The sequence below is a fragment of the Tachyglossus aculeatus genome, chromosome 13, assembly GCF_015852505.1.
Source record: "Tachyglossus aculeatus isolate mTacAcu1 chromosome 13, mTacAcu1.pri, whole genome shotgun sequence".
NCBI classification, from domain to species: domain Eukaryota; kingdom Metazoa; phylum Chordata; class Mammalia; order Monotremata; family Tachyglossidae; genus Tachyglossus; species Tachyglossus aculeatus.
The window spans coordinates 19,307,137-19,334,613 of NC_052078.1; the positions used below are offsets into that span (position 1 = coordinate 19,307,137).

Genomic DNA, 27,477 nt, shown 5'->3' on the forward strand with positions numbered 1-27,477 from the left:
GATTTCCAAGACTGAACCTTTAATGAGGCTACTTTGAGAAAGTTGATCCTGGGGATTGGTGGTTTGATCAGCTGTTTATTTCCACCAGGCTGAATCAACCCTCAACCCGCCTATGCACTGTTTTTAAACCCCTAACCTTAGCGCTTATGTACATCTTGACTTGTTAGTTTACACTTATTTTTGTATTTAGACCTCTCTACTCCGTCTATCAACTGTTCCATCTTTGTTCTGGATCCTCATCCCACTATTTGATTCAAAGGTGTCTATCTCCCCGTGAAATATTACTAATTATGGTGGTATTTTTAAAATGCTTGCTATGTGCCAAGCACTGTACTAAACACTGGGGTAGAAGCAAGATAATCAGGTTGGACACAGTCCCTGTCCTTCATCGGGCCCAGTGGGTTTTGAATCCCCATTTTGCAGATGAGTTAGTTGAGGTACAGAGAAGTTAAGTGACTTGCCCAAGGTCACAGAGCAGGCAAGGAGCGAAGTCAGGATTAAAACCCAGATCTTTTGATTCCCAGACCTGTGCTCTTTCCACTAGGCCATGCTGCTTCCCTATTAAGCTCCTGAAGGCAGGCCGCGATCATATCTTCTATTTTTTTTGCAGTCTCCTAATAATAATAATAATAATAATGTTGGTATTTGTTAAGCGCTTACTATGTGCCAAGCACTGTCCTAAGCGCTGGGGTAGATACAAGGTAATCAGGTTGCCCCACATGGGGCTTACAGTCTTCATCCCTATTTTACAGATGAGGGAACTGAGGCCCAGAGAAGTTAAGTGACTTGCCCAAGATCACACAGCTGACAAGTGGCGGAGCCGGGATTAGAACCCACGACCTCTGGTTCCCCAGCCCGTACTCTTTCCACTGAGCCACGCTGCTCCTAAGCCCTTAGATAAGTCTCCAAAGTAGGGTAGATGTTTTATAAATACTTTTAATTGAATATTTGGGGTTGTTTTGGGTTACATTACAAAACCCCTCCCAGTTCTTGTCTTTTCCTAGCAAAAGTATGAGCTCTTTGTATTTTTCATCATTTATTCATTCATTCAGTATTATTTATGGTGTTTCTCCTCTAGGCAGAGCACTCTTCCAGGAATTCAGGAGGGTAAAATAGGAGTAAAAAGCCATGGTAACTGTCCTTGAGGAGATTACAATCTAATGCCTCCCCCCCCCCCCCGCACCCCTGGTTTATTGCATAGAGATTGGGTACTTAACACCGCCCTTTTTAACAGAGCCCTTTCTGAGGGAGGAATAAACATTTCTTCATCCATAAAATGGGGATAAAATACCTGTCCTCCCTCTCATTGAGCCTGTGAGCCCCATGTGGGACAGAGACTGTTTCCAACCTGATTATCGTGTATCTCCTCCATAGCTTAGTGAGCTCGTTGTCAGCAGGGATTGTCACTCTAATACTGTATCGTATTTTCCCAAGCGCTTAGTACAGTGTTCTGCACACAGTAAGTGCTTAATAAATACGACCGAATCAATAATAATAATAATAAATAATAATTATGGTATTTGTTAAGCACTTACTACGTGCCAGGCACTGTTCTAAGCGCTAGAGTAAGTAGATACAAGGTAATTGGATTGGACAAAGTCCTTGTCCCACATAGGGCTCACAGTCTTAATCCCCATTTTAAAGATGAGGGAACTGAGGCCCAGAGAAGTGAAGCGACTTGCATAAGGTCACACAGCAGACAAGTGGTGGAGCCGGGATTAGAACCCATGAACTTCTGATTTCCAGACCCGTGCTCTAGCCACTAGGCCACGCTGAATGAATGAATGAATGAATAAGTACTCTAAAAATACCAAAATGGTTATTCTCATTGTTATTATTTGTAATAATAATAAAACCCTGAAACAGTTGAATTACAAACCTCTCAGAAACAACTGTTTAATCAAAATCAAACCAAACGGTCAAATGGTGGAAGTCATTTGTCCAGTAAGTGGCCTTCTGCTAAGTGGCTGCAGTGTCAATCAATCAATCAATCAATCGTATTTATTGAGCGCTTACTGTGTGCAGAGCACTGTACTAAGCACTTGGGAAGTACAAGTTGGCAACATATAGAGACAGTCCCTACCCAACAGTGGGCTCACAGTCTAAAAGACTGTGACAGTGACAGTCTAAAAGACTGTCATCCCTTCCATCCTCTGCTTTTCTCTCCCTTCCCTGCTGCTTCCTGCTGTCTCCTCCTGTCTTTCCTCATCCCAAGCTTCTTCCCACTTCTCATTCCTATTTCTCCCCAACTGCTGCATACCCTCATATCCTGCTGACTCTTTATGGGTCTTCATGTCCCTCTGGATCCACCCCCCACCATCTCTTATCGCCCTTTGCTACCTGGCCTCACCTGTCTTTTACCTCCTCCTTCCCGTGTCCGAGTCTTCTCACTGGCTTACTGCTCTCACCTTGTCATTCATTCATTCATTCAATCGTATTTATTGAGCGCTTACTGTGTGCAGAGCACTGTACTAAGCGCTTGGGAAGTACAAGTTGGCAACATATAGAGACGGTCCCTACCCAACAGTGGGCTCACAGTCTAGAATGCCATTATTATTATTATCTTGGCCTACCTCCAGGCCATCTCTAATTGGATGTCTCTAATTAAGTGCTTAGTACAGTGCTCTGCACACAGTAAGTGCTCAATAAATACAATTGATTGATTGATTGGATGTTCTGCCTTCTGTGCTACATTAGCACTGGGGAACTCACTTGCTCCTCTAGACTTTCCCCCTTTTAGACTGTGAGCCCACTGTTGAGTAGGGACTGTCTCTATATATTGCCAACTTGTACTTCCCAAGCGCTTAGTACAGTGCTCTGCACACAGTAAGCGCTCAATAAATACAATTGATGATGATGACTTGCCACCCCACAGAGAACTTATTTCCGTATCTTTACACTTACTTCCTCCTATGCTGTGTGTCTCCTCTGCTAGATTGTAAATTCCTCGGGGATAGGGATCATGTTTACTAGTTCTGTTGTACTGCCCAAGTGCTTAGTATAGTGCTCTGCACACAGTCGGTGCTCAGTAAATACATAATGATTGATGGGTAAAATGTGAAGCTGCCCGTAAGACAAACTGAAGTGGGAAGAGGCTAGAGTTAGAGGGACCAGTTCGGAGGCTATTTTAGAAGTTCAGTGTACCTCAAGGTGGTATTTATAAAGGTGGAGAGGAAAGGGCTGATCGATGAAATATTGTACAGGAATAACTGCGAGCGGTAAATGAGAGGATCATAAATGATGCCAGGACAGTGAGTTTGTGGAACAGGAAAGATAGTGGTTTTATCAATGGTGATGGGAAAGTGAGGAAGAGAAGAGAAGATGGAGATGTCCAAAAGGCAGGAGGAAATATGGGACTGTAGAGGCATTAAGAGGTCAAGGCTAGAGATGTAGATTTTTGTTTAAATGGTATTTATTAAATGCTTACAGTGTGCCAGACTCTATAGTAAGCGTTGGGGTAGATACGAGATAATCAGGTTGGACTTAGTCCATGCCCTACAGGGGCTCACGGCCGTAAGCCCTATTTTACAGATGAGGTAACTGAGGCACGAGAAGTGAAGCGACTTGCCCAAGGTCACACAGCAGACAAGTGGCAGAGCCAGAATTAGAATGCAGATCCTCTGACTCCTAAGCTGGTGCTCTTTAATAACAATAACAATGATGGCATTTATTAAGCGCTTACTATGTGCAAAGCACTGTTCTAAGCGCTGGGGAGGTTACACGGTGATCAGGTTGTCCCATGGGGGGCTCACCTCTTTCCACTAGGTCCCGCTGCTTCCCCAAAGTTGAGTGTCATCCACATAGAGGTGTGAGTTAAAACCATATCAGAGGATGAACTTCATGAAAGAGTGTAGAGGGAATATCTCCTCCAAATTTAGGCGGGTGTTATGGCAAACAGGTTTACCTTTTAGGCTCTGAGGGCATAAAAACACTTACTTTGGCTTTCTGATTAATTTCCCAATAAGGCTAAGGGCTCCTCCTTTGACCTTGACTTGGAGAACATTATCCAAAGCACTGCCCTCAGGGGAAAAAGGTGAGATTATTTTTCTTCTCCTCTCCAGTTAATGGAACTGGAATTGTGAGGAGTAGCAGCTACAGCTGGGGGACTTGAGGCAAATTTTCTATTTACATATTGAACAGTTATTCTCATTTTCCACCCAGACGTGGGTTCATTTTGCAGCACAAACCTGCCCCTTAATTTTCATCTTCATTTCCCAATCTCACTCGATCAGTTTTATTTTTAGGAGAGAACTATTTTCACATTCCAGGGAACTGGAACAAAATGAAAACCAGGTCACTGATTTCAGAGCCTGGCTCCAGTTGTTTGGCGGGGACGTTTAGAGCTCTGAATTTGTTGGTAGCTTGTCAGTGCTCTTTTCAAAAGACAAATGCCTGATTAGAAAACCCCACAAGAACCATACAATGGAAGAGGTGTTCCTCAATTCAGTGACTGTTTAAGGAAAGGAAAGTAGAATGCACCAACAAACTCAACTAAATCAAGTTGTAGAAAGTACATTAAATACTGTTAACTTCATTTCTCTGGCTTCTGATATCCCAAATGAAAACCCCAAATGATGTTTGACCATTTTGTTACTGAGAGGAGAGGAAGCTATGACTATCAGGTAGTTAAGAGTAACACTGTCTGTTGTTTGAACTGTACTCAGTCACTGACTGGAAAGATCTAAATTTCATTGAGAATCCCCTGATTGGTGGCTAATTGCCACCAATTAGCCCAGAGAAGAGAAGGCCTTTGAGTGGGCAGAGGCCAGAATCAGCCTTTTCCTTGTTTCCTTGGGTAGGAGATTGACAACCTAGAGAGCAGTTTTGGGAAAAAAAAAATGCAAGAAGCACCAGATAGTGAGGTGCTGTGTCAAGAAAATGTATTTTGGGGGGCTTCTTGGGTAGGATTTTACATCGCGGATCTCAGCCGATGCTCTGATGATCTGAGAATCAGAAACAAATTTATACCTAAAAATCAAAAGGATTGAACCCAGCCTTTATCCCTTTCGGATGGTTTATGTCCATTTTATGGACAGACATGGCCCTTCTGTAATTAAGAGGGATTCCAGTATTCTCAGGGAGAAGGGCAGAATTGTGCAAAGGAACAAGAGATGCTGTTTACTCTTAGGAGCAAATTCTCTGAAGTTTTCTAAAAACCTCACAGATTTTATCAAGCAATCAATGGTACTGAGCGCTTACTATGTGCAGAGCACTGTATTAAGCACTTGGAAGAGGGCGATTATAACAGAGTTGGTAGACATGGTTCCCTGTCTAAAATCAATATTCTAAAATCAGTTAATAAAACCAACCTCAATTCCAAGGACGAACATATAAAACCACTGTCACTCCATCTCATATAAATGTACTTTATTGCAGATAAGTTATATTATTTACATGCTGCAGAACATCACGACATAATTCTACCAAATATTTCCTGGTGGATGCTGTAGGTTGCCAGATAATAGTCTTAGAAGAACCACAGAATAAAGTGAATAGACTTACAGCTTTAGTTACTCTACAACTCTCAGTAGCTAAAATGTTAGAAGTCAAAGGCAGTGTTTTCTCAGTCTTACCTGTCATTGCTTGCATGCAGAAACCTAAGGAGCAAATATAAAAAGTACGGTCGGTTTTCAGATCTATACTGCCACCAAAAGTTACAATGGGTTGAGTACTTATTCAGACCTTAAAGCATTGCATTCTTGCATAAAGTATACAAGTCTATTAAGATCAGTATAAATCTAGTTATAAACCTCGGTTTAGAAACAAAGGAGGGATGCAGTCTGCACATGCACTGAATAAGGACAACCTAGCAAATGTTTGTGACCTGCTGATTGAGTTTCTGATTTCTAGTGGACCTGTTTGAAAACGCATTTAATTCTAAAACTGCATGACTCTTGGCTTAAAGTCATAGCTGTGGAACTCCAAGAAAGGCGACTAAGCAATCTCATTGCTATATGCTGGTGGGGCATGACCTAGGGAACATAGGAAATCGCTGAAATGTAACTCACTATTGCTTTCTTGACGTTAGGTTTCTAGCAGGACCATCAAAAATACAACGAGCATTCAGCCCTAACCATGCCAGACGTACATGGGACGATTAACAGGGTCTGCAAACGACAGTGTTAATGAGCAAATATTCCTTAAAAATAGTCTTCTAGAATCCCCACATAGATGGGGCTTGGCTGGCAAAATTAAAATAAGGAGGGGGAAAAACATCAAGGGAACACAAAAATAGATTCTCTTCATTTTTCCTTGATCTTTTCCCACCCCAACCTGAGAAAAGCAACTAGCAGGCGTCATGTTCTGTAGACACATGAGCAAAGTAGGCACACAGACAATATGGAGGTACTTTGCTGTGAACTGACTTTTGAGAAACAGGCAGGGGTTAGCTGGGTGAGGGCAAATGTTCAGTGAAATCCTTAGAGTAAGTATTCTTCAAGCACCAAACAGAATCCCATCTTCCCAACTTCTATCCCCACGCAGTTTTTCTCGAATTTTGTACATTTCCTTTCACCTCCCAATATATCGTGAAGAAAATTAGAATCACCAAGACCAAGCAGACCTTCGCTGACTGCGGTTTCCCAGGGATTTTAACATTTCCCTAATAGCCTTACATTATCAAGTCGCACAGCATTTAGTCATGATGAGGTGGCCACCAACAAGCCACATCAGTAGTGATAAAACTCTTAGCTGCTCAGAGATTTCAATTTTTTCTTTTTGTTTTAAATGTATTTTTTAAGTGCTTACTATGTGCCAGGCACTGTACTAAGCGCTGGGGAAGCTGCAAGCTAATGGTATTCTTTCTCTTCTATCAAAGGTCATGGGAAAACATTTTCCTTTACAAAAATGTGTCTTTCCAGAATGTTTGATCTTAACAAACAAGACCGTGAGTTTCAGGTCTCAGCCTTGCGGAACAGAGCAACCCGCAGGATACAGATTAATGTGTATGCTTTAGAATTGCAACAAATGGATACTATCCTGTTAAGAATTAAACGTATGGTACACATTTGCAAATCGAATGCTCCGTCTACTGAGTTTTCCCCCCAAGCTGTAGTAAGGAGACAATCTGTAGTAGTGAATTCAAGTTGTGGTGAACATTCATTCAGTAATGTACACTATGTCCCCATTTTTCATAGGTGCTTCTAAAAAAAATAATCACTTGAATGTGCTCTCCGAGCTCCCCTTCCTCTACTTACTTTAAAAGGCTAGTTCTCCGCGTAGGCCATACAGCCGTGGTCTAATAATACCTATATCATGTCTTGGAGGCGTCCATTTCTAAAGAAAAGTAATCACAGTATATTTTTTCTCACCTTTAACCTGTTCCTTTAGGAAACTCTTTGAAGGATGAAATACTGAGAAACATGAGGAGTCATGATATAGCTGGAATCTTGGAAGTCAATGGAAGCATCTCGTTTGTAACAAACAATGGGTAAGTTGTCCTTGAACGTACCGAAACCGATAGCTAAGGAGGACGATGGAACTCTCCATTATTAATAAAGCCATGAGTGCGAACATAGAAGTGCAAAACAAGTAGCTTACCTGGTATAAAAAACCCTGAATAATACAGTATCAAAGTATAATTTTAAATAATAGAGAGGAAAATGAAAATTCACAATAGAAATCACAGCAGAAACCGAAGGACAGTCTCATACAAGCCATGGCTCCCAATGCCAATGAAAGCTTACCGTAATTCAAGAAATCAACTGAAGGCTGGAGCAGAAATTTTGTAAATTGCAGTAACAATAGAGTATCTGCAGATTGCATAAATGTGTTGTTGTGTCACATAATTTCAAAGTGGTTTGCAAAAAATTATACAATCTGGAATGCTTTCATATGAGACACAACAATGTACTTATACATTTATAATAAAATGAGAGCAATCATTAATAGAAAATATTTTTGGGATGCATTAAGTCAGCAGTGCTATCAAGGTTAAATAATTAAAGTGAAAAGTCTTCAGTCAACTGCTCCTTGACTTTTTTTTTTTTAACACTTCCAGCCCACTCTGTGCCGTCTACGTTTTTGCCTCCTTTTGGCTCTTCAAATCCCAAGGGTAAATGCCAATCAGGGGGTGGCTTCCAGGGTCATTTCCTTTTAGAAATCACTGAGCTCGCTGAAATATTCTCCCTTTTCTAAATGGGGAAATCGCTCGGTCAAGTCCACGATCCTCCTTCGGGGCATAACTCGCTCGGTGAATATGGTCACCCCGAACCTGCCCCTACCCCCGGTTCTCCCTGATTGACCAATTTTCCCTTGGAATTTCTGGACACCTGTCTACTTCTGGCTTGATTTAGGCTTCCCGTCTTTCTCCTTGAACCTTCTCTTCTCCGTCTCTTCCCTTCCCGCTGCCGCTACACTTCCAAAGCGTCTGGCGCCTTTCATTTCCGAGGTGTGGCTGTTTTATTTGCACTTAGCGTGGAGGTGGCAGGTAGAGCTACACTTCTTTCGGCATTTGGTAAATCTGGTGTCTCATACTCCCAGGGGCAGACCTCAGCCCGTGACGTCAACGGCTGCTGAAAGTTATTACTGGGGCCCCAGGAGGCAGGTGAGCGTACGGTCCCCTCAAAGGAAGACTTGTTTCTTTTCTGGTCCCCTATTTTGTTGAGATTTTCTTGCTCTGCCAGTAGTGCTACGGCTTTGGAGGGCAGTTCGTCGTATCCCCCAGAGCCCCCGCTGGCTGCGTGGCGCTGGCCTGTCCGCTCGCCTGGAGCCGCAGGGAGGAGCGGAGGCTGATGATGCGATCGTTCTCTCTCCTCTTCAGAAACGTACTGTCCTTGGCCCTCCCACGGACACACTTCGGACTTGTCTGTACTCTTGGGATTTGGCGGCTTGGGCGGGGCTCTCTCCTGCGGGAGGGGAGGCCGAATGGGCTCGGTTTCCGAAGCAGCAATGGACACGTGTTTTTGAACCCTGGGTTCGGAAGGCCCGGGACCCCGAGTCAGGTCGTACGCTTCCCACGGGCACACCTCCCCAGTGCCAGAGCTCTCCGCCGGCACAGGGTGGCCTGCGCTCGGCTCGGCATTCGGAATGGAGGGGGAAGCCCTTTGCGCCTTCATGATCCCCGATTTCTGGGGCTTCGCAGGGTCCTCCGCAAGGTTGGAGGTCTTCCAGGTGGAATCCGGCTTCTCTGCCTGATCCACGCTGGCGTATCTGCTGTTCACTTCTTTCCCTGTAGCAGGAGATTTCTGGGATTTGGTACTGTCTTCCAGGCTCTGGGCCAGGGTTTTGCCGGCTAACCCCAGGGTTTTCTCCTTAGCGCTCGCGATCACACTGAGTGATTTCTGTAGCATGGATGTTCTCGGGTGCATCGGTTTCTTGTCCAAGCTGAGATTGTGGGCACTCGCTGACTTGCACACCAAGGGGACAGATTCCATGGACGCGGCTTCGGCGTTTTCGGTGCCCTTTTTGGGTAGTTTTTTACCAGTCAGGGACTCCAGCAAGGAGGTCTCTGTGCTCGCCGTTTCCTCACTCTCCATCGTCAGGCTGGTGGACTCTTCCGGTGGGTCCCTGACGTGGTCGTATGTGCTGTGGGACTTTTTCAGGGAGAACACCTTGTTCTTCAAAGACTCCTCCTTTGGCTTGGCTGTCCCGCCCGAGGGTTCTTGAGGATTTTTCTTCAGGACGGCGGCGCTTTTGGTACCGCTGTGGTCTAGCCCTTCCTTGTCCTCCTTGGAGCACTGCCTGCTGACCGTCTCCGGGATTTCCGTGATCCGTCTCATGATTGAGCGACCCAGGCCCTTTTTGGAGCACCTCTTTTTCTGAAGATGAGGGTTGTTTGTGATCATCTTCTTCCTTTTGTAGATCTCCAGTTGGGCATATAATTTCTTCAGCTCATCCTAAAGGAGAATTGAACAGAGTAGTCAGTCAGCTAGATCAGATCTTTACACAAGTTAGGATCCAGTGTACGAGAACATATACAGCACAAATGTGCCTTTCGACTTAGTGACCTCAGGGCTTTCTTCTTGCCTTTCGGATTTGTTTCTCCGCTTGAGTTTAGATTGAAACCTGCTCTGAAAGGTTGAAGGAGTGCCCTCTCCTCAAAACTTGACTTTCACAAGACCCTAGGACACCATTTGGCAGCTGAGACTGGACAGCATATTTTTGGTTACAGCAATATTTTTGGATTCATCCCAAAACAGCACCCCTGGAGACATCACGAGGTCATTAGAAAGATGCCATCTTTGAATACCGTATGTAGAGATGCTGTATTGAGTGGTGCTGAGAGTTTTTTTTTCTTTTAATGGTATTTGTTAAGCGCTTACTGTGTGCCAGGCACCATACTAAGCACTGGGTTAGATACAAGGTTGAACACAGTCCATGTCCCATGTCTTAATACCATTTCCAGATGAGGTAACTGAGGCACAGAGAAGTTGAGCGACTTGCCCAAGTCTTGACTTAGTGACTTGACTAAGGTCACACAGCATACAAGTGGTGGAGCCAGTACAAGAACCCGGGTCCTTCTAAGTCCCAGGCCCATGCTCTATCCACTAGGTCATGACGTGCTTGGTAGTAATCAATGCAAACTACTTTGCTAAAAATTATCTGTTGTGGTTCAATACTTTAGATTGTAAACTCCTTGTGGGCAAAGGAACAGGTCTACCAAGTGTGTCGCATTTTATATTCCCAAGCACTTAGTACAATGATCTGCACACAGTAAACACTCACGGATTGATAGATTGATTGATTAACACTCACTAAAGACTGACATTTCTCCAACCTACAGGGCTATGCAGTCCAGGGTGGCAGACTCTCTCCCAGCTGTATTACCTGTAATGACCATAATCAAGAAGAAAGGAGAGCGAGCTGACTGTGAAAGTTTTGGCTAGTGTCCTTCTGAAGAGATTATACCAAAGAATGTGTCCATTGTGAGTTACTGATGTCATAATGTGGCTTCAGACCATCATCATCAATCGTATTTATTGAGCACTTACTGTGTGCAGAGCACTGTACTAAGCGCTTGGGAGGTACAAGTTGGCAACATATAGAGACAGTCCCTACCCAACAGTGGGCTCACAGTCTAAAAGACCCAATCATTGGATGGCAGCTATGATCTTGGCAGCCCGATGGCCACAGGAAAGACACAGAGAGGAACATCCGAACCATCAAACCACGTTTACTGACCTTAGAAAAGCTGTTGGCCCCATCACCAGAGTTCTGAAACTGATTAGGCAAATTAAGCTGTTCTGAGAAATGTGAGAAGCAGCATGGCTTAACGGAAAGAGCCCGGGCCCAGGAGTCAGAGGACTTGGGTTCTAATCTCAGCTCCGCCACTTGCCTGCTATGTGGTCATGGGAAAGTTGCTTAACTTCTCTGTACCTCCGTTTCCACAACTGTAAAAGGGGGATTCAATACCCGCACTCTCTCCTACTTAGACTTTGCGCTCTCTGTGGGACAGAAACTGTGTCCAACCTGATTAACTTGTATCTACCCCATCAATCAGAACAGTGCTTGACACGGAGTAAGTGCTTAACAAATATTTACCGAGATGCTCAGGCTACTGTACGACAGGATGGTTGGTTGAGTTGGAGTTGAGAGAAACCTTTCAGGGCCTTTCCCCATTGTCGGAGTTGAGTAGGGTTGCAAGGTCAGTCTGGTGCAGTCCAACCTAGACCATGCTCCCACACTTAAGGATGCAGTGAGAGATTTGCTACCAACTAGTGATCCACTGGGAAAGTCTTTTAGGTCATCAGGCCAAGAGCATCATCAAAGGTTTTTGAGACAGTAGTTCCTGAAATGTTAAGTGCAACTGACCCAAATGCGTATGAATTGCTTTCCAGATGCAGTACAGGACTACAATATGCAAAATGCAAAACATTGTTTTGGGGTTTTGTTGCTGTTGCTGTTACTAGATATTTGTTAAGCACTTACTATGTGCAAAGCACTATTCCAAGCACTGGAGTAGCTTGGACACAATCCACGCCTCACATAGGGCTCACAGTCTTAATCCCCATTTTGCAGATGGGGTAACTGAGGCACAGAGACGTTATGGGACTTGCCCAAGGACCCACAGCAGATAAGGAGCAGAGACGGGATGAAAACCTAGGTCCTTCTGTCTGAAGAAAATGGAAGTCATGGACTGGCCTACGCCGGGGAAGCCCTACACAAAACCAAAGGTTGTCATTGGTGATAAAGAAGTTAAAAAAGTCAACAGAGTCTGGTAGGTCTGAGACTATAATGCACAGATTTATAAAGAGATAGATATGTTGCCAACTTGTACTTCCCAAGCGCTTAGTACAGTGCTCTGCACACAGTAAGTGCTCAATAAATATGATTGAATGAATGAACACAGAAAAAAAAGGGTCAGCATGGCCTTTGGAAGAATACAAGAGTGGGGTGACACTAAGGCATCCAGCTAAACCCAAAATAATAATAACATTTATTGAGCCCCTACTGGATCAAATACACTGTATTCCAATACTAAGCTCTTGGGAAGTACAATACGAGCAAGTGATACATGTCCTGCCTACAACAAACTTACACTCTACTGGAGTAGACAGACATAACAGTATCTACAGAATAATCAGATAATTGAATGTACAATTGAACAAACATTATAGATATGTGTTGAGGGAGAGTATGAGGAGGCATACAAGATAGGTTTATATGACTTGTAAAGCTGGGAATTACCCACAAACGTGTGTAGGCATGCATGTATGTACCTATGTATGTCCTGTCCTCCCACCTCATTTTCAAGGGTCAGAACTAAGTGAGCCCTTTACAACTAGACGAAACACATGAACACACATACACTCTGATATAGGTGTGATGTTCACTGCATAGATCTGTTGGGTTTAAATGCTGAAATGAGTAAGGTTTAGAATTACCCTGATATCTTCTGGGTCCAAACTGTGTTCACTCCAAGCTGAATTGATACTGCTGTTTAAGTAAGATCCGGATCGACCCATATCCAGTTCGTCTTCGTAGGCCTCAGTAGCAATATCATCTCTGGGGTTATTGCTTGAGTGGGAGAACTGAAACCAATTGTGAACATAAAAGGGTTGAAGTTAAACCAAAGTGAAGATGAACACCGGCCCAACATAAGTTCCTAGTGTTACTCTGCTTCCTTCCATTCAGGTGACTGTCAGTTGCTGAAAACCATGACAACTGCACTTGAGTTTCGAATGTTTCTGTGGAACAGTCTGTTTTGTAGTGTTTTGCTGGTGGGCAACAATTGAGACAAAGGGCTGAGATTTTTAACTTTCGATTTATACCTGCAATGTGGACATAGTGTTGGTGATATGTCTCTTGATTGAGTTTCCTCGGCACCTATAGAAAAAGGATTTTACTCCAGCATGGAAGCAGCATGACCTAGTCGAAAGAGTGTTGGCCTGCGAGTATGAGGACTTGGGTTTCTAATCCCCACTCTACCATTTGTCTGCTGTGTGATCTAGGGCAAATCATTTAACTTTTCTGTGCCTCAGTTTCCTCATCTGAAAAATGGGGATTAAATACCTGGTCTTCCTCCCCCTTAAAGCTCTGAGCCCCGTGTGGGACAGAGACTTAATAAGCACTTAACAACCACAACTCTAATGAATGCAGTAACTATACTGGATGGTAATTGTTAAAACAATATGAGCCAGTTTCTCTTCTCTGTGCCTAAGGCACAATCTGGGAGCAAACTAGCCTTCCTGAATTATTGGTGCTGGCAACTGGGCACTGGGCTACCAGACTGCAGCACTGAAAAGGATGAGGGCTGGATGGGAGACGGAGTATGAAATAAATCAGCAAGATCCATTAGGGATTCTTCCTCACCATGGGCTCATCAAAAGTCTAAAGCAAGTTACTTTGTGCCCCTTTCATTCCCCATAGTGCAGGGGGTGAGGATAAGTTGGCAGAAGGGTATGCACAGTGGAAACGGATCCATAGTTGTGAAAAGCCATATGGCCTAGAGGAAAGAGCATGGGCCTCGGAATCAGAGGACTTGGTTCTGATCCCAGCTCTTCCAGTTGTCTGTTGTGTGACCTTGGGCAAATCTTTTAACTTCTCTGTGCCTCAGTTACCTCATCTGTAAACTGGGGATTAATATTGAGTTCTAGGTGGGAGAGGGACTGTATCCAACCCAATCTTGTATCTACCCCAGTGCTGAGTACAGTGCCTGGCACAGAGTAACTTAACAAATTTTAACAAATAACATATTTCTTTTTTAAATGGAGTGGAATCCTGAGTGCTCCTGATGAGTTTGAGGCAACTGTAGTGGGCTGGTGAGCGCCATGTGGGACAGAGACTGTGTCCAACCTGATTAACTTGCATCTACTGCAGTGCTTTAGAACAGAGCTTGACATACAGTAAGTGTTTAACAAATAAAATAATAATAATTAGACTAGGTCAGCAGGTTGGTTCCTATTCTCAATTTTGTCAATAGCTTTCTCTATGGTCTTTGGGGAAAGACATTTAACCTGCATAAATCTTAGCTTCTCCGTCTAAAACACTGTTATTCTAGGCACTCTCTCTTATCAACTAGTTGAGCTACACAGGTAGACATTTCAAGTGAGCATCAGGATTATTTCAGTTCAACATTTGCTTGTGGGAATATGTGGATTTTTTTTCAGTTTTAAAATGATTTTAAAGCTCGGTAGGATTTTTGAAAAGAAGAGGTCTTGAAGAATATCTGGTTTCTGTAGTTGAAAACTAATGAAAATACATGAATCAGATCATGAATTATATAAAAAATGATATGTACCAAACAACAAAACATTTTCAGATACACAGAGGGCACAACTGAGGAATAGATACCTAAAACATTTCAGAAGCAACTTAGTTTTCTGCCTGAATCCAAATTGCCAACAGATTCCTAATTTAGGCCATGGCTCCTTTTGAAAAGCAGAATTTTACATTGTTTACTGGAAATTTAAAACTTCGATGTACAGATTCAACTTTAACAGAGAAAGACAATCTTGTGTTCATTGCAAATGGCTCATTTACTGGCTCCCAGAAACAAGTTAGAAGAATACCTTTGGGATCAAAAGTAGCCCAATGGTGACTGTCACAGTCAAATGAGTATGGGCAAAGAACAGCATCAGCATCCAATCAGACTGGAGAGTAGGGGCCAGAATGAATCTGAAAACACAATTGAGACAGTTAGGACCCCCGACATCCTTGGAAACATTTTTCCCCTGGAAATTAAATCGAAAGCATATTGGTCCAACGCAGGGTCAAGAGGGAAATGTTCCTCCTTGAGGGGCAGAGTTTTGAGGGAGAAGAATTTATATAAAGACTCCAAAGAGTGCAGAATAAACTCGTGTTTGTAACTTTTGGACTATCGGTAGTATTAGCTAACTAGACATAGGAGTACTTTTCCTGTTCCCTGGGTTTCATGTCCAGGTTGCATCGACATTGTGGAGCCTGAACAAGAGAGAATTTAAAAACGCAATATTCACACAATCTCTTGTCTCAGGAGCTCCACCACTGAATTTACAGGCTTAACATGAGCCAATTTTCAGTTCCAGATGGATCCAAGCCCTCCCTCACTTCCAATATTCCCTCCAAAATGAAAGTCATTTGGAAATGCTAATGAGAATACATCAGAATGAGAGCTGTGGTTATCTGAATGCTAGGATTCCCAAAGGTTTCCATTATAAGCAATGCAGTGGATGGGTGAATGGATAAACCACTGGCTCGTCTCTAGTTTGGTTTAAAAAAATTCCAATACAAGGTCTCAGAACATTTTATTTTAACCAGGCTATCAAAAAGCAAAATAAAACCAAAAAGCCCAACACGATTTTTAGATCTGACTTTTCAAAGAAATGCATCAGGCAAAAATCATGCAGAAAGAGACTACGTCTATTGTGACCTCCCCCAGTAGGACACTGGCTTGTGTGCCCTGTTGATATGCTAATCATATTTCTGAGTGCTCAGTGTTTTTGAAATTTCCCTCTCCATCAGCTGCTGTGGGTAACCCAGAAAACTGTTGATTAAAGAACCATTACTTTCTCCATGTATAAATCAGAAACTGATTTTGCACAGCTCAATTCATCCTTTCAAATTTCTATCCAAGAGGCAGTATGGGTGAAAGAACTCTAGTTTTTTTCCAGTGGATTGGATAGTTCCCCAGTGACCCTATAAATTATTAGTGGCCGCACAATTCATACTTGTGGAACTGACTAGAATATTACAGTCGTGAAAGGGAGATAGGCCTGACTGAATTAAATAGGGAAGAAATGGGTTATAATATTTAGAACGTCCTTGTCCTGTATTCATGAAAATGCTGGCAATAAATAATGATGAGGGAAAATATTTAGAAACCATAAAATTAACAGTTAAAATTTTCCTGAAATGTGATTTTTTTTTACACTGGGTCATACTATATTTTTAGACTCAGTAGTTAAGAAAAATGAACAGTGTTATCTTTTCTGCGTTTAGGGGTCTTGAAGACCATGTGAATGGCCCAGAAAAATAACATTTGATGTGTGATTTAAAATTAGGTGACTATATTTTCATTTTTCCTCAATGCTTTATGAAGGAAATTGGCCATAGTTTGATTTTGTTTGAGCATACCACTGATAGAGGGGGATGGGCATAAGAAAGCAAGACACTTCTGCTGAAAGGCTTCACAGAAACTGAATCATAACCATTGTGTTCCACAGGTGGAAAACCATCAATCCCAATGCCCACGTAGAAAAGCTGAATATGCAGTATAAACTAATCTCTTACAGGAGGCTACCAAAACAATTCTAATATAGCATCTGTGGCTAAAATCACAGTCTTATAGATTTTCTTGAACAAAATGCCCTTTAACTTCGCTTGCCATTAAACTAAAACTCAATGTCAGTGTCATATTGGAAGCATCATCGATGGAAAAAAAATATTCTTGACCATCGTTCCCTTACAAATTAGGGGTCATCACTAAAGCTCAGATTTTGATATGTCCAGGTAATGTTTACTATTCTTGTATTTCTCATGCGTCACTCCTCTAGTTAATCACACATTTGGGAGTGTCAGTCTGTTCCAACTACTTATTATGCCCCGCATTTGTTGCAGAAGTGCAAAAAGATAAACCATCTTCAGGAAGCATTTACAGCTTAACTAATCTCTTTGCATTTCTGCAACAAATGTGGGGCATAATAAATAGTTGAAACAGACTGGCTCTCCCAAATGTGTGATTAAAGAACACATATGGTCAATTAATAAGGGGATATTCAGCCATCGTCAGATGCTGAATGATATGTTTTGAGTCTAGTTCCAAAATGAGAAGGCGAAGTATAGAGAAGATCATGCTGGAGTGTCCGTCCCAACTTGAATGCACAATTGTATTTTTTAATTACTCTACAAGGAAATGCACATGGTGTAAATGGAGGTCAGAGATTCTATCCCCATCAAATAAAGGTTTGGTGTTTTATTTTCAAAACACCTTCTAGACTCTAAGTTCACTGTGGGCTGGGAACATGTCTACCAGCCTTATTGTATTGTACTCTCCCAAGTGCTTAGTACAGTGCTCTGCACACATTGAACACTCAAGAAATACCACTGAATAATCAAAGTAGAGCCTCCCCAACCCTGAGGGAAAGGGACCATGTTTAATTCCCACCTGTGTATTCTTCCCCAGCACCTACTACAGTGCTCTGCACACGGTAAGCACAATAAATATTATTACGTCTACTAGAATAGGAAGGAGCATATGCACAGTTCTGGAAAAATGTCGGTGTCCATTATGCTGGAAACGGTTTTCAATCTCACTTTGTCCCTGGGAGAGAAAACCCAGATGGAAGGAGCAGATTTAACTTGTTTGGTAGCTCCTGCTCTCTGCTTTGGGATCTTAGGGAGTGTCTGGCAATTGTGTCTGTGAACAATTTATCTCTACTTGGGAAATAAAGTCCCTGAAACTCATACAAAAAACCCAAAGGGTGTGCTCAACTTTTGAAATAAGGGTTGCTATCACCTTGCTTTAAACAAAAAAAGAATCAGTGCGTGGTAACTTACTTATTTACGTTAACTAGTGCCTTAGTCTCCCTCTAGGCTGACTTATGCTTCCGTGACTCAGAAGAAAACTTCCCTATTGGATAGCAACTAATCCAGATGGATGAATTTCCATTTTATTTAAGGGCTGAAGGAAGAGCTGCCTCATCCTTCCACAGTCTCTTCTCATTAGGCCCTGATGACTGGAGCGCAACACAAGGCTCGGAGGTCCGTCCCTGAACCAATTTGTTCTTTTAATTTAGTCCTGTCAGCGGGAGAACGAGCCCCTGAGAGCCCTGGGCCTCATTCTGCCCAGGTCCGTCTGAGCAAACTCCAATCCAAACAAAACCGTCTGTCTCAGCTGCTCAGTAGTTTCTCCCTCTGGGTCATTCTGTGCTCCATTTACATCAAATGAAGGAGTGATTCTTGCCAGGCGCCTGAGGAGAAGTGATGACCGCCTGGCTTGGAGTTCACTGGAGGACGGGGAGCCAAACGAGGTGAAGGGAGTGAGAAACTGCCACTGGGTGACCATTCTTTATTTGAAGGGAGTGGGAAATTGTTATTAAATGGGTGTTTAGTGACTAGAGATTGAGCGGGGCAATAAGGAGCAGGAGGTACAAAGAAAGAAATCTCTTCAAGAGATCTCAGCCACAAAGCTAGAAATTCTTTCATTCCAGCAAGGGTCTGCCAGCTAGCCAGATACTGACCCCAAGTTTTACTGGTTTGGTCATTCATTCAGTCATATCTACTGAGTGCTCACCGCATGGAAAGCAATGTACTGAACACTTGGGAGAGTACCATATAGCAAGAAACAGACCTGCCCACAACAATCTTACGGTCTATAGGACGAATTTACATGTCCCTAACAGCTCAGGAGAAAAAAAAAATACCTGACCCAGCTTCACAATGAGAGTTTTGTTTGAATTTAGCAGCCTTCCATTATACCAACTTTATTCATTCTCTTAACCGATTCATTCCATTATCAAGGATTATTTCACGTGCTTGGCAGAAAGGAGATTATACAATCACCTTTCTTGTGAGAGAACTAGTGTGATCCACCAGGCAGAGCACAGTCCTGAAAGTCAGGAGACCCGGCTTCTGATCCTGGCTCTGTCACTTGCCTGGTATATGACTATGTCACTTAACTTCTCTGAGCCTCGGTTTCCTCATCTGTAAAATTTTCCCTTCTACTTAGATTGTGAGTCCCATGTGGGACACAAGGACTGTGTCCAATCTGCACATACTCTAACCTACCTTAGTGCTTAGTACAGTGCTTGGCACATAGTAAACACTGAAAATCACAATTGTTATCATTATTGATTTTTTTAGGTTCTAATTCTAATAGGGGTTTATTATCTTGCGAGTGCAGTCGGTTCTCCTAGAAAGCATTTTTCATTGTGTGGCTTGGATTGAAGGCTATTGCGGAATTAAGGAAAGTTTTTCCAACAATACACATCGGTCTGGAGAGCATATGAAAGAAATGGTTGCACATATATATGGGGTAATAATAATATTAATAATAATGATATTTGTTAAGAACTTACTATGTGCCAAGCACTGTTCTAAGCACTGGGGCAAATTCAAGTTAATCAAGTTGGACACAGTCCCTGTCTAACATGGGGTTCACACTCATCCCCAGTTTACAGATTAGGTAACTGAGTCACAGAGCAGACATGTGGTGGAGTTGGGATTAGAACCTAGGTCCTTCTGACTCCCAAGCCCTTGATCTATCCACTAAACCATGCTGCTTCTCTGTCAATCAATCAAGGTGTAAGTCCTGCTAGCCTGTAAGCCTCTTGAGGGTAAGGATTATGTCCACCTATTCTGTTGTCCTCTCTTGAGAGTTAGTCTAGTCCTCTGCATACAGTAAGCACTTGATAAATATCTTTGATTGATTATTATAACACAAGATTTCCTTTATATGTTGTAGGAGAACTGAGTATACATATCTTCTTAACACATTCTTCGCATAGTCAGTCAGTCAGTCATATTTATTGAATGCTTACTGTGCGCAGAGCCCTGTACTAAGCACTTGGGAGAGAACAATATAACAATAGAACAGACATTTTCCCTGCCCACATTGAGTAACTAGTGCAGTAATGGATTCAAAACTAATAATAATTGGAGTTTTGTTGAACACTGACTGTCTGCCAAGCACTGTACTGAGCACTGGAGTAGATGCAAGATAATCAGATTAGATACAGTCCCACGAGGCTCAGAGTCTAAGGGGGTGAGAGAATGGGTATTTATTCCCCATTTTACAGATGGGGAAACTGAGGCACAGAGAAACTGAGTGACTTGTCCAAGGTCACACAGCAGACAAGCGGTAAAGCTGGGATTAAGAACGTATGTCCTCTGACACCCAGGTCTGTGTTTTTTCCGCTAGGCCACACTGTTTTCCCAATGGACCAGTACACTCCGAACTCCCTTTAAAGTCAACGGAAGCTTTCTTTACTGGGATTTCCCAGGCCACCTTTCATAGAATCGTGATAAACTGAGGCAGAACGGTATATCTGGCATACGCACCCCTCCCCTTCCCACAGCAGCCCATCCATCCCTTAGCAAATCAGTACGCAACCTGCCGCTCTGTTTCATATCACACAGAATTCACACAAGCCAATGTGACAAATGGTCAAGATTTTGGCTGTACAAACCCATGTGCTGTCCATGAGCCAAAATAGACAACAGTTTGGTTGCATCTACCTCACAACATACAAATGTTTGTCTCTTCGCATAGCTGACTTGAGCGGTTTTGAAAGCCCAGATTCCACTCAAGGACTTCCCCTTCCCTTTCTCATCATCTTGTAATTACCTCATGAAAACTCCCCGAACAGGAAAAGGGTGGAATGCACCACCTCAGATGGATTAGATCTGAATAACTGAATTTCAATTTGGATCTGACAGCCCCCAGAAAATGAAGAATGGGCAGTTTCATCAAAGTCTGAGGGAAAGCTGCACTCATAAGCTTTGAGGAGCACAACTGGGGATCCTTTTCCAGGAAAGCCCCAAATGTCTACTTTCATTGGGAACTGGAAACAAATGGCAGAAAAGACTCTCCCCACCCCGACCCCGACTCCCCTGTATTACCCAACTGCAAATAGGCCTTCAGGCTCAGAGACACTGATGACATCCATTTCTTTTTCTGTGGAAAAAACTTTTACACCTGAAGTGCATTTCAACTTGCACAATAACCCGCTTCTTACATCCTCGCATTACGCAGTCTATCCAATTTGTCCACTTAAATTAAACCATGATACATTCGAAAAATAAAACAATTACTAAATCTACAGATCACTTGCCTAATTGTATGGAATATAGCAGAGATAATGAGCTCATTGTGAACTGCAACAGCCATATAACGTGGCTCATGAAATGCTGAAGGGACTGTCCGCACTGCATAGCAGAGATAAACACCCCACAAGAGGAATAAAAATTCAGCTGTGAGAAGAACAGAAAGAAATAATTTCCCATTAGTTTTACAGACAAAGAACAAAAGCAAAGTTGAAGTTCTTTAGCACACATTTTAAGAGAGCACATATATACAGACAGACACACGTACAACAATAAATACACAACAGTTTCATTTGCATGCTCCCGAACAGTAGACCTGTACCCGTCAGGCATTCACTTTCAGTTGCTAGTCAGTGAACATCAGATTTTTCAAATGCAAACACTTGCCTCTGTTTAAGTACTTCTGACCCTGCAGATTTTAGGAAAAAATTCCTTTCTACTGCTCATTTCCACAGATGCGTTCATTTAGTTGGGCACCCTGAATTAATTTGCCATTTCTCTGAATGCAGTAGTTAAAGTTCTTCTTAGAGCACCTGATCCCCAGTGGAAGAGAGTCAGGTCAGTAAGGCAATGGGAAGGCTTATTTTCAAAGGCTTGCAACTTGGGAATGACACAAACTTTGGAAAATTAAGCTCTTTCTGGAGCTTTCAGGTGGGCACATAGGAAGACTGACTTCCTATCAGTGTTAGGGTAATAGGTTTCTGTATTTGTGATGGAAAATATCACAGAGGAGTAAGGAACAGTGCCCCTTTTCAAGCAGGAAGCAGGTTCAGGACATCCTGAAAAGTCCCCAGTCTGCCTTTAGGCAGTAATATTTAACCGGGATGTTGTAATAGAATCATTCGATCAATCAATCAATAATATTTTTTGAGCACTTACTGTGTGCAGAGCACTGTCTTAAGCACTTGGGAGAGTGCAACAGAGTTGGTATACATATTTCCTGTCCACAAGGAACTTATAGTCTAGAGGAGGAGAAGTTTGGTAGAGGTTCACCTGGGACACACACAAGGGGAACAGATCTATTTATTTTATTTTGTTAGTACGTGTGGTTTTGTTCTCTGTCTCCCCCTTTTAGACTGTGAGCCCACTGTTGGGTAGGGACTGTCTCTATATGTTACCAACTTGTACTTCCCAAGCGCTTAGTACAGTGCTCTGCACACAGTAAGCGCTCAATAAATACGATTGATTGATTGATTGATTTGGGGGAGCTCAAAGTAGGATAGGAAGAAAGTACAGGGCTTGGAGTTGCGGGGAAAGAGAGGAGCAGCATCATTTAGTGGAAAGAGCACAGGCCTGGGACCTGGGTTCTAATCCTAGTTCCACCACTTGTCCGCTGTGTGACCTTGGTGAAGTCACTTAACTCCTCGGTGCCTCAGTTACCTCATCTGTAAAATGGGGATTAAGACTGTGAGCCCCATGTGGAACACAGACTGTGTCCGATTTGATTAGCGTGTATCTACCCCAGAGCTTAGTGCAGTGCGTGGACTATAGTAAGTGCTTAACAAATACCAGCATGACCCCTCCCTTTGGTAGTGATGAGCACAAGGCACTTCTTTTCCTTTCAGGTTTCTAGGACCATAAGAGGAGAGAGAGGACAGACAGACAGCCCTGATTCTTCAGGCCCCTGGCTCTTAATTAACCAGAATTATTGATCAACCAGTATTTTCCTTCTCTAGCACGACAGCTAACAGAATTTTAACTGGATTTGCTTTTCTGTTGCGGAGAATCATTTCAAAAGCTTGACAAAATACGCTCTCATAACAACTAAGTAGAACATTAAAACCATTTCATTAGCAATCCTAAAGAAGATAAATTGTAGTTGAGGAACAATTTATTATTATTCAAAGTGCCAATTAGATGGACTAAATGGAAAATGGAAAAGTTACGCTTGATTAAAAAAAATCAGTTTTATGTAATTAACTTCAGACTCACAGCAATTTGTAAAGAAAATATGCAGATGTTGCCCCATTTTGCAGTGTTATTGTGTAGGAGTTGAAATATGTCTCGTGCTTCTGTTTAAAAAATAATGATTTGAACATTTTTGCAATTTAATGATCATGAAGGACAGTATGATAGAGTTAAAATAGGAGTGTATTTATGATTAAAGGACGAAATGAGGACTTGAGAAAATCTTCATCAGAGTATTTTGTTTTTAATGTAAAAAAAGCACTTGACTAAGTTAAAAAAACAACCCCTGTAGTATGACTTTCAAGTCAGTGAGCTCCAAGGAAAGCACTGCAAGTCATCTTTATAGTCTACTGTCAGCCAAAACTGATGAAAATTAAAATCGATTTTTAGATGACCCCCAAAAGATATACCAAGACCATTATCATGGCTACCACCATCCCAAACAAGGCTAGAGAAATGTCAGCCATCAAAATCAAAATAAGAATATCCTTCATAACCCCTCTCCAGGTAGTTCTGGCATTCATTAAGCACTTACTGTATCTCAAGCACTGTGCCAGGTACAAGAAAATCAGATCAGACTGTGATCCCACTGTTGGGTAGGGACTGTCTCTATATGTTGCCAACGTGTACTTCCCAAGCGCTTAGTACAGTGCTCTGCACAGAGTAAGCGCTCAATAAATATGACTGATTGATTGATTGATTGATTGATCAGACCTGGTGGCTGCACCACTGGGAAGAGCACAGGCCTAGGAGTGGGAAGACCCACTTCCCTGCTGTGCGGCTCCGGGCATGCCAGTTAATTGTAAAATGGGGATTAAGTACCTGTTCTCCCTCTTACTTAGACTGTGAGCCTCATGTAGCACAGAGGTTGTGTCTGATCTGTTTATCTTTTATCTTCCACAGTGCTTGGCACACAGTAAGCACTGAAACACCACAGTCATTACTATTATTATTATTTATTTATTTATTTATTTTATTTGTACATATCTATTCTATTTATTTTACTTTGTTAGTATGTTTGGTTTTGTTCTCTGTCTCCCCCTTTTAGACTGTGAGCCCACTGTTGGGTAGGGACTGTCTCTATATGTTGCCACCTTGTACTTCCCAAGCCCTTAGTCCAGTGCTCTGCACACAGTAAGCGCTCAATAAATACGATTGATTGATTGATATTAAACGGTACTTACAATCTGAGAGGTAGGAACAGTGGTTCCCCATTTTACAGCTGTGGACACTGAGGCACAAAGAGGTTAAGTGAGTTGTCCAAGGTCATGCAGCAGGCCAGTGACAGAGGTCAGATTGGGTCTCCAGAATCCCGGGCCCATGCTCTTTCCACTAGGTTATGTTGCCTCCACTATTCCAGTCCACTCATACTCTAATGCCTCCCTTTCCCACATTCCCACTTGCAGACAGACCCACCCAAAATGGTGCTCAGGGTACAGTTGCGCAGAAGCAAGTGGAGGAGGGAAGAAGCAGTGGCAGCTAAGAGCTCACCTCCTCCAGGAGGCCTTCCCAGACTGAGCCCCTTCCTTCCTCTCCCCCTCGTCCCCCTGTCCATCCCCCCATCTTACCTCCTTCCCTTCCCCACAGCACCTGTATATATGTATATATGTTTGTACATATTTATTACTCTATTTATTTATTTATTTTACTTGTCCCTATCTATTCTATTTATTTTATTTTGTTAGTATGTTTGGTTTTGTTCTCTGTCTCCCCCTTTTAGACTGTGAGCCCACTGTTGGGTAGGGACTGTCTCTATATGTTGCCAATTTGTACTTCCCAAGCGCTTAGTACAGTGCTCTGCACACAGTAAGCGCTCAATAAATACGATTGATGATGATTGATGATGCTGGGTCTGCTATCACCATCTTCCCCACCCTCTTACTGCTCATGGCTGGAGCCAGTGGTTGGCCCATCCTTGGGGCTGGCAGAGGTCTGTAGAGCTTGCGGTTCTGGCTTACTTTCGGCTCCGCTGCTGCCTGACAAGGCACCCAGGGCCTAATTTGGAAAGCCTGCATTTCAGGCCTGTGACAAACACCCAACAGGTGAAAAGCCAAACTCTGTGTGCCAGAGGCCGGATGGTGCCTCTGCTGCTCAGCTCAACCCCGGTGAGTGGGAGAGAAGGGAGAGTCAGAGCATGGCAGAGCCTAGAAAACACTCAGAGGATCCTAATAATAATAATAATAATAATAATAATGGCATTTATTAAGCGCTTACTATGTGCAAAGCACTGTTCTAAGCACTGGGGATGTTACAAGATGATCAGGTTGTCCCACGTGGGGCTCACAGTCTCAATCCCCATTTTACAGATGAGGTAACTGAGGCACAGAGAAGTTAAGTGACTTGCCCGAAGTCACCCAGCTGACAACTGGCGGAGCCGGGGTTTGAACCCATGACCTCTGACTCCAAAGCCCGGGCTCTTCTCCACTAAGATTGCATTCATTAGTAATAATAATAATAATACTGGCATTTGTTAAGCCCTTACTATGTGCAAAGCACTGTTCTAAGTGCTGGGGGGGATATAAGGTGAGCAAGTTGTCCCACGTGGGGCTCACAGTTTTAATCCCCATTTTACAGATGAAGTAACAGGCCCAGAGAAGTTAAGTGACTTCCCAAAGTCACACAGCTGACAAGTGGCGGAGGCAGGATTAGAACACATGACCTCTGGCTCCCAAGCCCATTCTCTTTCCACTGAGCCATGCTGCTTCTCTTATTAACCTAGCATTTTGTGGTATTTTTTGATGGTACTCATTCAGCGCTTATTGCATGTCGAACACTGTTCTAAGTGCTGGGGTACATACCAGCTAATCAGGTTGGACACAGTTTTTACTCAAAACGGCTTGATTAAACACAACAAAGATGGCTTTGAAAATGGTTTTTGAAGGGCTGGCATTCGGTAGAGGGACCAGAGACATCTTGGACAAGGCAGGACTGCCCAGCTGAAACGACCCACTCTGGTCTATGCCACTGCCCAGATGCCATGGGGGAAGGGAGAAGTAGTGGTGGTGAAGGTGACAGTGGCAGAGAGAGAGTCTCCCTCTCACCCTTCCTTTTCCTTCTTTTTATCTCCATGATCAAGCCTATTTACTCTACTGTACTCACCCAACACTTACTACAGAGCTCTGCAAAGGTTAAGTGTTCAATAAAGGCCCTCGATTGATTGATTGATGTCTTTATCCCCCTCCTTCTGTCTCCCCTGCCCCGGATTGATCCCCTCAGACTAAGACTTCTTGTCTCTGGTGACCAGATTTCTAGTAAAATGACCAAGGCCTTAACTAGGGCTCACTCAAACCCCTCCAACTGCTTCCAATGAAATACTATATAATAATGATGGTATTTGTTAATCACTTACTATGTGCCAAGCACTGGTCTTGTTTTACTTTGCTATGGAAATGAAGAGGGACTCAAAGAAGTATGTAATACAGAATTCAGCTGCCGCACACTGATGCGTTGCTAGAAAGGCAGAAAAGCACCTAAACACAGCACCTACGGACACTTTATATATTCATGCTCAGTTATTTCTCCTGATACATATGTACTATTTCCTGCTATACTGCTCTGCCTCCTGCCCCCACTCTATGTAAAGAGTGTTTGTCTGTCCGTCCACCCCATTAGAGATAGTAAGCTCCTGGAGAGCAGTGATCATCTGTCTTGTTTCTGCTTTACCTCTCCCAACCACTTAGGACAGCGCTTCACCCTCAATAAATATTATTGATGATGATGAAAATCAAGTCGCAAGATGGCCTAAACCAGCCTTGATAGGCACACGCAATCAGGACAGGGGTTGCCCAAAGGACTCACAGAGATCAGGATATCAAGAGTCAGGCTAAAAAACAGAGGCAGTTACTGAATAGGGCAAATACATTAAAGCAGCAAGGATCTATCCTTCAAGTGCAAATTATATGGCAGGGCGTGTCTATGACACACTGGTCTTTTATGCCAAACTTCTAGTCATAGATAGGATCCTGCCATTAGTAGCATCATCTTCAAATATGAAGGGAATGGCTCTTATAGATGTGCATGTTTGTGTAAGCCATTTCTCCCAAGATTATCTTGGGTTTACTTCACACTGAAAATCTATCCTGCCATACTGTAGCCTGATTTCCTAGTATAATTGTATCTTAGTATTTTCAAAAACTGTTATCTTTAGCCTTACTTTGCATAACTTTTTAAGCAGTTCTGCTACCTTCATTGCCTCTTTTTAGTTACCCCAGGGCATTGGCAGCCTACCTAATTAAATACTTAAACCCCATGCCTGTTTGGTGGGCTTTTAAAATGCTATCTTTGAGACATGACTAAGGAGTTTACCGGGAAAGCGAGCATATTTTTTACCGACTGTCCAGTTCAAGTGGAGTTGTCTGTAGAAATGAATTAGCATTTTGAAGAGTT

General features: G+C 42.8%; 1 protein-coding gene across 1 annotated transcript in view; it reads right to left on the reverse strand.

Moving 5' to 3' along the window:
- Positions 1–5,352: 5,352 nt before the first annotated feature.
- Positions 5,353–27,477, reverse strand: part of GPR158 (G protein-coupled receptor 158) — a 198,622-nt gene continuing 176,497 nt past the window's right edge. Inside the window, exons 8-11 of the mRNA XM_038755749.1 lie at positions 21,192–21,330; positions 14,952–15,057; positions 12,825–12,971; positions 5,353–9,836 (exon numbers count right to left, since the gene is read on the reverse strand). Of these exons, the coding sequence (XP_038611677.1) occupies positions 8,379–9,836; positions 12,825–12,971; positions 14,952–15,057; positions 21,192–21,330 (1,850 nt within the window). The 3' untranslated portion in view covers positions 5,353–8,378. The remainder of the gene's footprint in view (positions 9,837–12,824; positions 12,972–14,951; positions 15,058–21,191; positions 21,331–27,477) is intronic.